The 17395-nt window shown below is 31.2% G+C and overlaps 1 protein-coding gene across 1 annotated transcript in view; it reads left to right on the forward strand.

The window, feature by feature from the left end:
* Window positions 1-8418: 8418 nt before the first annotated feature.
* Window positions 8419-17395, forward strand: part of LOC106638276 (fatty acid synthase-like) — a 1454996-nt gene continuing 1446019 nt past the window's right edge. Inside the window, exon 1 of the mRNA XM_089598131.1 lies at window positions 8419-8821. Within this exon, the coding sequence (XP_089454257.1) occupies window positions 8665-8821 (157 nt within the window). The 5' untranslated portion in view covers window positions 8419-8664. The remainder of the gene's footprint in view (window positions 8822-17395) is intronic.

Below are 17395 nucleotides of genomic sequence, written 5' to 3' on the forward strand. Positions count from 1 at the left end.
GTTGCTGCAACGCTAGCCTCACATTGCTGAGGCATGAGCAATCAACGACGGCCCGTGACAACCCGGGGGGTGCCTACCACGTGGACTATGGGGACAGCCTAGCTGGTCGCCCTTACCTCGAGCTGATCTGCTCAGATGCGATCGCGTGCGTGACTCGTGACGTGTGCAGCGTAACTGCCATGGGAGAGCTTCACCCAGCCTAGTCAACAGCTCACGTAACCTTGACGCACCACTGCTGCATCGTGTGAAGCAGAGATCAAGCAATTTCAATGCGTGTTCGAACGCAAAACCCTTCCATCCCTTTATACTTACATTACGAGTCGTAATGGGACCCCACAGACTGTCCTTTACTCGGCAATGTCCTCGCAGCAGGTTGTCCCGTAAAAGCCAATCCGGCTCGAAGGACCAATTGTTTTATTGAGAGCTTGATTTAGATACACAGTGAATCTATTACGGTTACACGAGTCGTTGCGATGATGAGTTTTCTGCACGTTGATAGCAAGAAGAAATCCTACATGCCCTCTTAATGGACGCAGACAGACAGACCACGTGGATTTTGTTTTTTTGGGGAGGCGCGAGTGCCCCCGGAGAACGGCGCGGTGGTAGGAGCTCTCAGGCGAGCACGGCTCAGCTCGAGTTAGCTCATGTACATTTTTTTTTTTCAAGATTATATATTCTTAAAGTAATTGTGTATTGGAACTTATTATTTTATACAGGGTGGACCATTTTAAGCTTTAATGGAAACTAACTCGTTAGGTGAGCTTTTAATGAACAAAAAGTTTAAACAAAAGTTGAAGGGTTCGATGGGGCCTAAAGAATGGCCAAGTTCGCAACCCACCTAGGGCCTATTATACGGCCATGGATGAAAAAATTTATTTTAATCCTATTTTTTTTATAAAGGACTCTTATACTACGAAAAAAATTAATTAAAAACATATTTTTACGTAACTCTCTTTAGGTCTCTTTAAACCCTCTTACTGTTGATACAATTTTGTTTTTATAAGTTGAATACCTTGTAACTTAGCATAATTATCTATTTCTGTAGAACTGCTCCTTTTTCAAATAGGATGATATGTAAGGGTCGTAATTATATTAAGATATTTTAAGTATGAATTTAAATGTTATTTGATGGTTCTTTTATGTGACGTGATATATTCATGTGAGTTAGTATTAGTGGATATGCTTTTAATAAGGATAGAAGACCATGGGTACTCGTGGGTACAATGTTGGATTCGTATTGCCCCCAACTTGTATCACGAGATACTTCAGTGGATGCGTGCAGGGACGTAGTCAGATTCGCAATGCCCCTGACCCGTGGTGCACCCGTCCGAGGATCTTATATATTAGTTAATAAGAATTTATAGGACTCTATTGAGTTCCTGTTGGGTGCGGTAAGTTGCCTAGGAACCGGGATTGCTTCAGTTCGTATTGCCCTGAAGGTCCGCCAGTTCGTTAGCTTCTTTACCTAGAGGATAGCTCCGGTTCGTATTGCCCCGGAGATCCGCTCCTTACCCGAGGAACACAAAAGAGGAGTAACTGGTGTGAGGGGAAAACTAGGAGACTGTAATAGCCTCTTCGTCGCCCTTATAGCCAGTGCCGTATTTAAAATGAATATTGTAATATAAGAAATGATAATCAAATATATATATATATAAATTCGCTGTTTATTGCGATAATATTGTAACAGTGCTTTGAAGAGCAGAGCTCCCTAGTCAAAGCGCCGGACTCATTGCTGACGGCAAAAAGTGATTAACATGGGCTTGCATGGGCCTTTTATACCCTCCAGATTCGCAGCGGCGTCGGCGGCTTTGATTAGGCGGCTCGAATGACTTGCACATTTCGACGCGATTCACAATCATTGTTTGTTTCGGCATACATATAAGTGTTTTGTATAGTCGCGTTATAGGCGCTTGTCTCATCCATCTTACGTATTTACATTCTAGCCAACCGGGTAGCGAGTGTTTTAGGAATAGCATCTTGAACTCAAATTGGTGATAAGCAAATAATTACTTACTATATGAATTAGACCCTCACAGATAAGACTGCAATTTTGGGCCTTTTAAAAGCCTCATTTAAAAAATTGAGTAACACGTTTTAAACTTGGTTTTTTTTCGTAGAATAAGAATCAGTTATAAAAACATAGGGTTCCTGTGTAAAAAAAAGTTTTTTTCTCCACGGCATTCTGATGGGCCCCGGGCAGATTGTAGAGTTGGTTATTCTTTGGGCCCCATCGAACCCTTTAACTTTTGTTTCAACTTTTTGTTTATTAACAGCTCACTTGACAAGTTGTTTTTCATTAAAGCTTAAAATGGTCCACCCTGTATACACGTGCAAGTATACACTATACATCGTACACGTGAACACTGCATACAGTAATATACTATGGCACTGTATCACGGTTATAAGAATATTCTTAACACTACATGAAGACTATGTACATGTATCGGAATCCAAAGGCAAACGATGAGACTCAAACGCCACTGAGCTGCAGTGTGTATACGTACGTAGGTACGAAGGTTTCTACCGATTCAGTCCCCAAGTGAGGCGTGCCTAAAGAAGTTCTCATTTCAAAAGTTCAAGTTCCACGACACAAGCCAACTCTACACTTAGTAGAAAACTGGTCAGTAAAAAAATGATGTAATGACTTGGGGAGCCCTAAAAAAATAAAAAATTACAATGAACGATCCCTTATGACATGAGTTTGTAAAGAAATAGTAAATAATTTGGTTTTGAAAAATGTGTTGTTCTCAATAAACAAAACTAGTAAACAGCGGTTTCTTGAATACCTTACTATATAGTTTTACTTCTATGAAAATTTATGGCATCCAATATTCAAACCGTGCAACAGTTTTAAAGAGCGCCACCACTGGAGGCAATCAGAGTCACTGGACGGGAGATAATGGATGGAAGTAAGTGACAATTTCTCATTAATAATTTTACCTGACAAATCTATCAAGTTAGAAGGTGTTTTAACATGTAAGAATAAGTTTTCCATTGTCAGTGATAATTTTATGCATTTTTCTGGAAACAAACATCACAAAAAATATATAACCTCAAAGTGTATAGAAGAAAACAATGAATGAGATAATAAAAAGTTTATTGTTATTTGTATAAATGTCATCTAACTCGATAGATTTGTAAGATTTAATTATTAATGAAAAATTGTCACTTACTCTCGTGCATTATCTCCGGTCCAGTGGCTCCGATTATCGCCAGTGGTGGCGCATTTTCAAACTATTGCACGGTTCAATTACGAATGTCAGTACTATACCTTTTACAAAACGATATTGTGTACAAAGGTTCTGCAATCATCCTTAGAATGAGTATACCTACGTTAATCTGTCAACTGCTATTGTATGGTGGATAATTTTAAGATTAACCTACTTAGTTTTTAAATAAGCTCGCAAGTTTATTTTTCTAATAAAACGAGAATAAGGGGTTGAGTATGCACAAAATCCTGTATCTAAATTTACCCTTATAAAAAATAATTTCCAGCTTTGCTGCATATTTGCATTCCTTTCACCTCACTTAACTCTTACCCTGATAACTATGACAAACTTCCTTAAGTTACGAAGTAAACTTGGTCACGAATAAAAAAATAGTCAAAAACTTGAACACAAAAGATATTAATTTATGTATCCGGAGAACCTTAAATAAGTAAAGCAGTTATGAAAACAGATTGTAAAACTGTAAGATAAGCTGAGAAGCTCTTAAAACCTCATTATAAAAAGAAAAAATTATGAAAACAGTCATTTATTTATTGTAAAATAACAAAATTAATTATAAGTTTATGCATTTTTATTAATACCTAAAAAAGTTGCTGCTTAGGTATATGGTCTAAATTTTGAAAAAAGCTACTTTACCAAAAGAAAGCGGTGATTTAAAACTATATTACATAAACTGCAATGGTTTTTAATTCACTCCATTAATCAACAAACAGTAAACAAACATTTAAATAAAAAATTAGTTACCAACAACACAAAAACAAGATGTAATTAAAGTATCGGGACCGTTCATAGCATAGTAAGACTTACTTGGCTTGTGTGCAGGAGATCGGTGGCTCAAAATTCGAGGAAATTATAGTTTTTTTTTTTTTTCAGTCAAAGAGTAAGCCAAAGAGTCAATGAAATTAACAGTTTGCGTTCTAAGACTAATTATTAGGGGATTTTCATATAAAAAGGGTTTCTAACAGCTTAAAAGTGGTGCAGTTTAATTGCGTAGTGGAATTAAAAAAATTTTTTCTTCTTTTGTACTTGGGTAACTTAACTATTACCATAGATTTTACAGCAATGTTAAAACAAAATTCATTGTATTTGTTAAAAAATATCCACCAATTATGTACCGAACAATTTTAATGAATTGTTAAGATGATAATAAAAATAAAAAAAAATAACAAAGTTTTCTACAAAATTGGCCTTTTGAAAAAATTTAAGCGTTAGACTTACAATTACCACTGAATTAAGATTTTATTACAGAAAATAAGCGGTATTTTTAGCATTCCAATTATTTATTCTTTTCGAAAGGACCCAATTTATTTTCAGAAAGGCACTTTTTCGAAAGTTGGGTAGCTTTTTTCAGAAACATCATGACAAAATGGATTTGAATTCTTCTGAAATGTCAAAAATACAATTTATCATTTTTAAAACATATTTAACATATTTAACGTTGCATACTGTTTACTTGAAAAGAATTATAAATCTACAACCACAACGTTGTACACTTTATTCTGAAATAAAAATGTAACTTATTGACAGTATGCAATTGAATTAAAATTGCACCTACCAGATAACAAAATTTTTGAATTCTAATCGTCAAAACTGTTTAGAAAATTCATTTTCACAACGAAGTGCTTTCTTATAAGGTATTTTAAGGTGCTCACGTTGGTTCAATCAGTTTGACATAAATAAGTTATTGACAGTACAAGTTACTTAAAAATGAAATAAGTGTATCAACGTTTTGAAGTGATATTTAGAAAAAAGTTACTTAATTTTTTAAAAAATTGCTTTTTTAGTAAATAAATTTTTCTCTGCAAAAAAGATATATATTCGGAATGCTAACAAGATATCACTTTTTTATTACACAAAAATAAACATTTAGTGTGACTTATAAGTCCATAGGCTTCTTATTATTCAAATTAATAATTCGGTTAGCGGTAGCGTTATTTTCCAGTTTTTTTGACTTTATGAACAAAACCAAATGACGAGTACAGTTTTTTTGAGACTCAATTGGTAGATAGATATAATTAATATCTACAACTTTCTTTATTAAAGTATTGCTGTAAAATCTTTGGTAATAGTACATAACGCACCAAGTGAGCAAGTTTATGAGTGTCGTAGATTTTATATGAATAAGCGCCCAAGTCAAAGTCAAGCAGTTCATGCGGAACGTAGGGCCTTTCTTAACTTCCAAACATAGTGCGTATACGATTTAAGGACGTTCGGTAGTGTTAGCGGGGGGAAACATTTTCGCGGTGAGGGGAAACCAGCGATGAATGAAGATTTGGCAACGTCGTACGGGTCTTAAATGTGTGAGTGTTCATGTACACGCATCAGGTGTCTCTGCACACTCTACACTGTCTGCTCGTCTGCTGCGTGCTGCGTCGGTTACGACAGCGTTCGTGTATCAATGTTTTTGTGATAAAGCTGTAAGTATTTGTTACTGATTTATTATAAAAGTGTAGTGAAAATGAATAAATGAGTAATTAGAAAGACTTGTAACAATTGTATTTCTATTTGTAGATTTCATTCGTAAGAATGCCCAAAGCCTAAGATGAGTGATTCAAACTATGAGCATGTGATTTTGTAATGTGCAAAAAAATTGTATCTTAAGAAGAAATAATAAATTTGAAATTAAAAAAAAAAAATAAATAGCGTGTTATTAACATTTATTGTTTTTTATGGGAAGGGGTGGGCGTTCTGTACATACACTCACGCACACACGTAAGCTTGTATTTTATGCGTGAATGCATAAATATCTACAATAATATTGAGATATTTACTGATCAACATCCTGGAACATTTTGAATTTCCCGCCACTTGCGACGTTGCCGTTGCGTTTCGGTCGAGCTTTTATTTAATTTTTTATTTATAAACGAATCAGACGATCGTCGCAAAACTTGGTATACATGAAATTAATAACATTATCTGTAACATATAAAAAAATTGGCCAAATTCACTGGCCCAATTTGCTTAAAACTGTGATTTAGTCAGTTCTCCCGTAAGCGACAGTGTTAAAATGCCTTAACTTTGAAATTCAATATCTCGAAAACGAAACAGAGGAACCTCTTTAAATTTTGACTGGTTTATTGTAACAACAATAAAAACGTCTGGTCAAAATTTCAGAAAAATTCGTTGGAAAATTCAATCACTACCGAACGTCCTTAACGTCTTATGGTGCTCAGTATGTAAAAAATCTTCAATTTGTACTTACAAAGCCCCAGTGATGTAAAATTTATACCACTAACAACAAAGAAAAACCTTTTTTTTTAACTGCGTTGCACAATAAATCAATAATTATAATGCACTACTTGTCAGCTTTTTAAAAGTTATTACAATAAATGAACACATAAAATGGTAAAATATAATAAAGTCAACTTTACTTGAAATTTTTTTCCTAAAACCAGGACTGAAGTTGCTCTATTAACTAGTTTAAGTGGTGGCATGGCGTGGCATGGTGTTGTATGATACATGTGGTGTGTTGTGGATGGAAACAGCATGGGGTGGTAAGATGGGATGGGCGGTATGAAAGGGGGGTAAACAAAGAAAATCTACTTCCATCATGTATTTTCTTCAGGTTGTAGTTCTAAGATCGTTAATTTACTCTAAGGCATAACGTGCTTAAAAAATTATAACTTTAGATCTTTTCAAAATATTGTTACATTTTTTTGTATTAGTCTTCAATAGTAACTCTGTTTTTTTAATAGCTCGTTACCTCACAATAAAGAATAACTCTTGCTTATGTGTTGTCTGTGCATGCAGAAAAAGATCACAGGAGTTTTTAACGTAGAAGCAACGGTAATTCTGTGATTGTTTGTGGTTACATAAATATTTTTTAAAGTTGTATATAAACTTTTCCGTGTATAACGATAATTTTTATGCTTACTGAAAAATTTTTCCGAAGTTCATCTTAATTTTCACTGTACGGCAACAGTCGAATTTCCCTTAAAAACTGTATATAGCTGTAGGCTGTAGAGTCACGTTGGCCAAAGGGAAAGGCTGAGCACTGCACCAGTTGTCTGTGGCACTGCGGGTTAACCAACAAATTTAAAACATGTGTGGATATTTATATTCATAGAATTGGTATTCAATGTATTGTTGGAAACATAATGAAGTCCTCTTTTGCTTGAAGCTATTCATACACTTACTTTTATATTTACGTGTATTAAAATCTGTGATACATTTGTTACATCTATCTCGTTCTGTCAGTAGACATCTGATGGTCAGCCCTTTACTCTGGCCCACGTAACCCAACAGCGCTATATACTCTTTTAGAAGAAATTTTATCGTTTCCGTACAAAAAAGAACGAAGTGATTTTTGAATGGATTTTGCAGTTAGAATACACATTACTGTAAACTACGGTAAGCATTTAAGTTCCACTGCTGTAAAAATTAACGTAATGACAAAATATCACAGCATTACCGTTGCTTTTACGATCAGAAGTCCTGTGATTATTTTTTTGTGTATACTTTAGAAACATGTTACAAAAAAAAAAAAGTTAACATTAACGATTTTATAACAAAATATACAACAGAGTTTCTAATTACAAGACCACTATAGTACTAATTTACTGATAAACTGAAAATCGTAGCAATAAGAAGTGCAGCCATAGCTTAACAGAAAAATGTTTAAGATATAAGTCAATTTTGTGTGCTAGTAATTAGATATTTCTTAGACTATTAGGTATAAATATGTACGACTTATTTTTATCACATATATTTTTAAAAGTATGAAAATTTTTACGTGATAATGAAAGGTGTAGCAATAAGTAAAACTTGTTATTACTCCCATATTGAATAAATACCTACTTGATTTTTTTTTTTAAATTCAGAAAAATGGGCAACTGTACGAAAAAAGTGGCTTTTAGACTATTGTTAAGGCTCTAAAGTATTTATTTTTGCATGTTTTTTTTTCTATGTGTGATATGTATGGAGTACTCTTAAATTCACTATCTTTCGTAAAATTACTTGCTCATAGTGTAGCAATAAAATTGTTTTATAAATCTCTCTACAAACGTATATTATACTCAAATAGAGAAGCCTTCAAGTTAAAAAGTTTTTAGTCACTTCGAATGGAAAGAGTGAGAAATAATGATAGCAGCAAATCTTTGCATATCTAGAAGACAAAAAAGTCAAAGTTTGATGAATAATCAATTAAACTTACACAGTCTATAATACTATTCAGAAGTAAGATTAATGCAAATGCATGTGCTCCACGTTTCTCTTTTCTTCTCTCCTTCCACTCTATTGTGTAACTATCATGAGAAAACTTATCGACGCACGCTCTAAATTTAAGTGTCTTTTATGTGTTAGCTAACTTTCTAGAATAGATCAAGTCAATTTCATTAAAAATAATATGTCATCTTTTTTGTAAAAATATTCGAAAAGTGCATTAACTCTATTAGTAAGCGTTGTTTTAATTACAAATACAGTAATCATAAAAATAAAAATGATAGGTCAAAATACTGTGGCAGATAGTCAGACTGTTGTTATATCCGGAATATCTGGACGTTTTCCAAATTCGGGTAACATTTCAGAGTTTCAGTACAACTTATTAAATAGAATTGATTGTACAACTACAGATCACGATAGATGGGATAATTTTGGTATGAATTTTTAATAAGAGTTAAATAAAATAAATGTACTTATATATTACTAACTAATTTTTTACATGCTAATGTGCCGTAGAGGGTAGTTTTTCAAAAATGAATACCTCTTTATCTCCCAAAACTTATTATCTTAAGAGATCTCCAAAGATTTTATACCATTATCTTTCTACTCATATGTTTCTTTTTACAAAGCAAAGTCAAACTCTTTTGTTTTTTTAACAACGTGATCGAAAAACTTTCATTTAATTTTTCATTTTAAGTATTGTTTTTTGCTATAAAACAGAAAAAATTCAGTTTTTTCACACTTATAAATTTTTATCAAAATATACCCAAGAAGTATAAAAAAAATGTCAACGTGCGTTGGAATCCACACTTATTTTTTCATATAACCCCTATGTAAAAATTTAAATTATTTTTAATATAACTTAAAGTCACAACTTCTTACGCTTCCCTGGCTGCAGAATAGTTAAAAAATAACTGTGTAGTTAACCTTTCTCTGTGACATAAATTAAATGACTAATCTCATTCTTAGAGAATGTTGCACAAGTACGTACATAAGTAAGTTATCAAACCATAAAGGCCTTAATTTTATCTCCATTGTTTTAATTTAAACGAGATATTTCGAACATCCTTGTAAAAGAGCTTCACTTTTTTTAAGGCAGTACTGTCGTATAAGTGGGGAAAAAGAGATAGATCCAACTTGAAAGTTATGAATCTCTTATGTATGAATTTAACACTTTAACACGAATTACTGGGAACATTCATTAGTTAGTTTTTGTGCAGTTATGTAATCGACTAAAATTTTTTTTACATTTTTTTAAGTGTTTGTGTCATCATTTGCTGCATTTTCATAAAAAATTTAAAGGTCAATTTTTAAAGAAACGCAAATTTTTACAGTTTCTTATAAGGGATTATGTAGTACAAAATTTTTTTTTTCGTCATTTTTCAAAGGTGTTGCAGTCTTTAGTGATTCTGAATTTTGTTCGAATGATAAGCCTTACAAGGTGCCTTTTAATGTTTATTTAGCATCATAAAAAAAAAACATTATTTTATTTTAAAAAAAAGTGAAAAATTTAATTTCAAAAAATGATAAATATTATCACATTACAGCACACCTTTGTTATAAGTTTTATAAAACTGCCTACAACTTTCATTCTTTATTCTATTTTCAGTCGTTATTTCATTAAATTTTCTTACAATTGTGATATCGTTACTATAATTTTATCTGACTGAGAGTATAAAAAAAACTTTCTTTTTATATTGAGCTTACATATAACTGTAGAAAAAAACTCATTTCAATACACTGTTAGTAATGACTTACTCCAGTAACACACCATTATTTATGAACAATCAATACTGTTGCTATGGCAAGCATACGTACTTTCCAAATAAGTTACTGTTATTATTATTAGGGATAAGTTAACGAATCGTAATTTTCATCAGATAAGCACCAACGACATGAGGGCTACTTGGCAGCTCAAGGAACGCCAAGCTGTAACATAGCCCTGATTTGATAATGCTTACGTAGTGAACACAATTTTCTATCAAAGGCACAGTAAAACCTTGAAAACGTCATTGAAAACTTTCTCCATGGGTGCAAACTCGTACTTTGGGTCCGTGGGCACACTTAAAAGCACTTCAATCACTTTATACCCAGAGGGTGGAAAACTACTTTTCAGTTTATAGAGGCAAAATGATGTAAGGGCTCAAAGTAAGTCGTAAGAGCTCAAAGACTTTGCTTATGGCAGAAAAAAACAGTTTTTTCTACCTCAGGCAATTTAGGGAGGCTGGTATGCCCTCGCTAAAAAATAGAGTTTGCCACACAAGTGACATTGCACCACAGCTATCTTTCGTCCCTTGGGCTGCCGAATGGCTCCAGAGACAATAGTACTTATCTGGCAAATACTAATTTTTCCACTTTAAAAAATTATATTTATATGATTTTCAGATACATCACTTTTGCTAGCCTTAATTAATAATCAAATATTAACTTTATACAGTAATCAGCAAAAATCTGTTATAACTTTGAAAAGTTCAAAGAACAGTTCTATCACAAAAGTCAATTTCTTTTAATAAAGGACATTAATGGCAAGTGTAGGTGCCTATTTAGTGGAAAACGTTACAGTGTAGTATTATAATATGTGTGCGAGTGTATTTTTTTACTTTAACATTATTCATACAACTATTAAAAGTAAATCTGCAAGACACAAATAAATATGAATTTTACTAACTTTAAAATAACGTTGTTGCTTCTACCTGCATACATAAAGCTTTATGTTAGCGAATTGGGTAGTATAACTATAAAGTCCAAGTTGTAATATAGTCGTAATTTTAGTCTCAGAATGCTATAGCAACTAAAATTTATTTTTTAATCAGCATAAAAAGTAAGTTCATTTTAAGAAAATCATCAGGCAAATACATATAACACATAGCAATGTCATACGCACTGATATTATTGTATACTTAGGGAACTTTGCCAAGCACTCAAGACTTTGAGGAACAAACCAGATGTTTTTGAGCAGTCTAATGTTTTTGTTCAACTTAAACTCTGCCTAAAGAGTTGATAAAGTTGAGATTTCTTGGGTGCAGAATCCTTACTTCATTTGCATTAAAAATTATTTTGTGAAAAAGCATTACCATAAAACCTTAGCCTGTCACCTACAATATACAGTTTTGAACTGAAACTATTTTCGCATTACACGATTGTAAATTATAAAAATGATTATGCTATAGCTTAAAAATTGCCAACGTATTTACACAGACACTGTATTACTTAATTTGACACATATCTTCTACAATTTTATAGTAAACTCAATTATTTTTATTACTTAGTCTTATTTACTTTTTTTTATGTATCAAGTGGCGCGGTCGCGCCACGAAGGCGAGTTTGAGAAGCTGACGATGACAATGCCGTGGCTACCGTGTACACGATTTACTTCTATATTCGAATACCAAATTTTCAATAAACAAAAAAAAACACTTATCATTATATTACTAAAAATTTTTTGATGCAATATTACATTTTGTATGTTTAACAATGATTCTCAACAATAACACTTGTGGGAAAACTATTAAAACATGATAATGGGATGCATGGTTAAACAAAATTACCAAAACCTCTTTTTCTTTCTCCTTCCTAAGTTTGCCATGACTAGACCGTTAAGTTGGCCGCATACTGGCTACAAAAATATCGATACTATCGATTTACTGTGTCAACGTATAGTCAACTCGTTCTTAGGGTCTTTAAGCGTTGTAAAGTATCATTTAAAGTATTTATATATATTTATGTATACAATATTTACAAATTCCTGATTATTAATTATTAATATATACATCTAAATATATATTGTACTTTCAGGAATCTGTTGCATGGATAGACCTTAAAGTTAGTCGCACTTGGGCTATACATTGTACTGATTTCCTTAGTGCGTAGAAATCAATATCTTAGCAGATTTTCTTAAAGAGCGTAGAAATCAATATTGCGCAAAAAGATGCACAGTTGCACTGTATGTATAATTATTTAAATCACATTTCTAGTGATACGTCAGCTATTTTTGGTTTACCAAACAACAATGGAGTTTTTTGCTACGCTAATTCTTGTGTACAAAGTTTATTTCATTTTATGACTATTAGAAGAATTCTGTTGCAGCATCGTAAAACAAATACTGTCAAATTATTATTTTAACAATATATAAATAAAACTAATGTAAACATACGACTATTAAGAGGATTTGCTGAAGAAGAATACACAACAAGTAAGCAGCAAGATGCCACTGAGTTTTTATTAGGTCTATGTAATAAATCACTTTTATTGAAAAATGTTTTAAAAAACGAACAAAGCGTAACAATCAGGTGTCCTGGTTGTGACGAACAACACCATAGTGGGATATCTAATTATATTGTTACTCTTCCTTTGCCAGAAGATTCTCAAATCTGTACACTTCAAGAACTTATAGATTACAGTATTGGAAATTGGCAAGAAATTTAAAGTTATTGTTATAATGGATGTCGCTGAAAGAAAATTAAAAAACTAAATTTAACAATCAGTAATACTGTAGTAGTCTTACAATTAATGTTATATGAAAAAACTGATGAAGGTTTTGTTAAAATGATAAACTTCAAGATAAATGTGATACCAACATGTAAAGTAGATATAAATAGTAAAAAGTATCAGGTTATAAATGGAGTATTTCACCACAGTACTACATCACAAGGTCATCACACAAATATGATGCGACAAAAAAATCAGTGGTTTTATATCAATGATAATAATGTTTTTAAAAAACAATGGCCAAGAGGCGTTGAAGATCTTTACATTTTATTTTTAGAACAAATTTAAAATACTTTATTAAGTTAAATAAAAAAAAGGAAAATTAAAAAAAAAAACAATTTACGTCATCAAAATCTGTACACTCATATAGGTCATTTAAAAAATTCCTATTTAAAAATCATGCAGGAATCAATAAACGCTATAAGCCCTTATATTAAATTTTTAAAATAATAGATTGGCTTTGAAAGTTTTAAAAAAAAACTAAAATCTGCATAAAAAGATTACTTTTGTATAAAGTAAAGTGTTAAGCGAGTTTGACGTATTTTAAATCGATTGAAGAATGATTACGACTTTAATATATGATTAAGCAAAAAATTGTTAAAACAAAAAACAAAAAAAATCAACAATTGCTTCAAATTTTAATATTCAATTTTTTACATAATAGATTGTCTTAAGAAATGTGTAAAAAATAACACAAATCCCCATAAAAAACTAACTTTTGTATGAAGTAAAAGGTTAGGTGAGTTTGATGTGTTTCAAATACATCAAAAATAATTATGTTTACAAAACTAATAACTTTATACAGTGAAACAAAAATTATTTTCATAGCAAAGACTACAGTATCTCCAAGTGTTTCAGTTAACATGTTTCTAATGCTACTTATTTGAAAATGTTTGGCAAAATAAAATATTATTTTATTTTCATCAATTCTATCAATCAATATATATCAATATATGTCAATAATAAAATTATTGATCACTAGAATAAATACCTTAACTAAAATGTGTAATTAAATAAAAATTCTTTCACAAAATAATTGAGCGTTTGAAAAGTAATGAGATCAGTTAAAATTAGTCAAGTTTATTGATACATCAAAGAGTTATAATTTACTCAAAATTATTTAGTATTAAAATAAATATCTTTATAAAAATATCTCAGTGCATAAAAAATTTTACAAAACGAAATGGAAGATTTAGAAAGTAATGAGATATAAAAGAAATAGTCAAGTTTTTGAAATTACAAATAACGTCATACTTGAATAAGGTATGTATTAATTTTTATTATACCATTAAGGTACTGAATAACAAATAGTCAAGCCTAATATTTTATTTTCATTATAAAAGCAAAAAATGTCAATATTTTGGAAAGTTAATAAATCTGTATAACTTGCTGGCCTGGGTTTATAATGTTCTTGACCTTAAATATCCTAACTACTTATGGAAAAAGTTTATAAATAAATCAATTTTTGAAAAAAGCCTTATTTGAAAGTTATGCTTGGTTACTAAATACGTCTTTCACTATTGTTAGTAAATTAAAAGCGTAAGAGTTTAAAATAACTTATTCATAATCTGTAATGCTAGTTTTATGGATTCAAGACCATGTTCCATTGAAATGAAATAATTTTTTTTGTACATTGCCTAAAACTTCGAAGCTTTGTACAGACATAAAAAATACTTTAAGGCTTTCGAAATTCTTTGTACTAAGAAGCCAAGTAAATGAATAAAAATGTTAGCACGCAAATAAGTATTTAACAAACTGCACGTAAGCCATTGTAACACATTTTTTTTATGTTCATCATCGCCCAAAGGCTCAGACATGGCTTTTGACACGTATATAGTGTACTTAGGCATACAGTCGAATATTGTAACAACTTTATTAAAAAGCGAAGGGCTTATCTGTAGAAGAAGCTGTAGGTTATTTGAGAGGCTCAACTCCCATGCCAAAAAAATTCTAATTTAATAATGAAAATTTTTGTCCGAAATGGGATTTGAACCCCAGCCATTAGGATCTGTGAGCAGGCACGCTACCCATAGAGCTATCATATGCCTGATCACATATATTTATATATAAGTTTAAAATTACTTTTTTTTCTAAGCGTAATTTTAATTGTTTGCTAAAAAACAGTATAAACCTGGGCTGACAAGTTGTACAGATTTATTTACTTTCCAAAATATTGACATTTTTTGCTTTTATAATGAAAATAAAACATTAGGCCTGACTATTTGTTATTCAGTACCATAAAGGTATAATAAAAATTAATACATACCTTATTTAAGTATTACAGTATTTGTAATGTCAAAAACTTGACTTTTTTTTTATATCTCATTACTTTCTAAATCTTCCATTTCGTTTTGTAAAATTTTTAATGCACTCAGATATTTTTACAAAGATATTTATTTCAATATTAATCAATTTTAATTTAATTATAACTCTTTGATGTATCAATAAACTTGTCTCATTTTAACTGATCTCATTCCTTTTCAAACGTTCAATTATTTTGTGAAGAAGTTTTTATTTAATTAAATATTTTAATTAAGGCATTCATTCTAGTGATCAATAATTCCATGTTTATAGTAATTCTTTGACGTGGCAACAAAATTGACTTTTTTTTGTTGATCTTATTACTTTTTAAATATTTCATTTTGCCAAATTTTTTTCAAATAAGTAGCATTAGAAACATGTTAACTGAAACACTTGGAGATATTGTAGTCTTTGCTATGAAAATAACTTTTGTTTCACTGTATAAAGTTTTTTCATGGGGTATATTTTACAGCCATTTCTGAAAAAAATGCACAGTAACTCTGTATTGCTGTGTTACTCTGCATGTAATAAGTATGTTATCGTCATTAAAATACAAAAAAATCAGCTCAGATTTAAAGTGTTCAAACGCTTCGACAGCAATGAGGATCTTATTTAACATGGCTTCTGAACCATTAAACTAGTTTGAAATATGCAAATAAGCAATCAGTTTCTCAGATGTGCGAGCAAAGTGCATAAAGGTCAGATCTTGAACTCAGAAGCCTGCAATATAAAGCTTTTGAGCCATAAAAACTATAATCAAAGCCGCTGCACGGTGACCATTGCACTTCATTAAGTGATAAGTAGTTAAAAACTTTTAAAAAATTCGTAAAAAAAAGCACACTTAATATCTTTGGTTATGAAATAATCTATAAAAAAATTATCGACAACGTGGTGGACATGTACACTTTTGAATTTTTTTTGTGACTCGTTCTTAGTCTTTCCAACATAGAAGCAATTCAAAAAAACTCAAGCAAAGGTCTTCTTAGTTGTCATGAATACATGTCAAAGTACATAAAGTAAAATTTCGAAGCCTCCTGTTTTAAAACTTATGAACTGGATGCTTTCAAGAATTCATTGAAGATGAAAACTCCTAATTTTCATAAGATAAACTTAAACTTAAATTATCTATATTTTGACATAGTTTAAGGTGCTTTGTATTATAAAACTATGCCTTATATTTCAAAGTTAGATAAATTTTACATTGAAAGAACTCCAAGCGCAGGCTGCATCAAGATCGAAGAATCATCCTTTAACGTTAGGCGAAAAAGTGACTTACTACAAAGTCTGAGAGTTCAAGCCTTTTCTAATGCATACGCTACAATAGTCAAGCGGTCAGCACTTCAAGTTCAAACTATGAGTATGTATGAAATCGTTTGAGCAGTAATTATAGAGTGTATTTCCTCTAGCGTGAAAAAAAGTAAACAGTAGAATGTTCTTGATCATATGCAAAACAAGCGCCTAAGATGGTGGACTACCTTTGGAGGGAGGTGTAAGAAATAGGTCTGATTTTATTTCTTTTTAAGATTAGAACTGCGTGTGCATGTCCTGTAATTGAATACTGAGTTTCATTAACACTCCAGATAAATAACTATTTCTACAAGGACCTCATCGACGTAATTATTTTACATGATAAAGAGGTAAATGTTTATTTACTTTTGACTACAGTTTTGTCCAAATCTGACGGTTAGTCGTATAAAATTTTCTGATTATAATAGTAACTTTTAACCATATCCCATTAGAATGCATCTAAAATTTACAAAATTTTTTTCCCTAATCTTTTTTTTCTTATTTCATAAGCGCCCAAGGTTCTGGAAACTTTGCATAAACTTTTTTATTTATTTTCAAGGCTCTGCGCAAATTTTAGTTAAAACCTGACTGTCAACTAAAAAAGGTAGTTGACCTCTTTAAGACTGTAAAAGTGGTAAACACACGAAATTTGTGTAGTATATTCTTAATTTACTGATCAATCTTATATAAATGAAAAATCAGCGAAAAAATTTTTATTATGTCAACTACGCATATAACGTATCCATGAATAAAATTAATACGTTCTTATGCAGTTCTGCAAATATACATAGAATTAGACTATGATTGTTGTTTACAAAAGAGAGCAATTCTTATGTATCAATAAAATATGATCTTTAATGCTTCCAAAAACATTTTATTTGTTATTATGCGTCCAAGAAACTCTTTCATACAACGTGGACACACAATTATTT

The sequence above is a fragment of the Copidosoma floridanum genome, unplaced genomic scaffold, assembly GCF_036245765.1.
Source record: "Copidosoma floridanum isolate Cflo_tuat_1 unplaced genomic scaffold, Cflo_Japanese_pri ptg000005l, whole genome shotgun sequence".
Lineage (NCBI taxonomy): Eukaryota > Metazoa > Arthropoda > Insecta > Hymenoptera > Encyrtidae > Copidosoma > Copidosoma floridanum.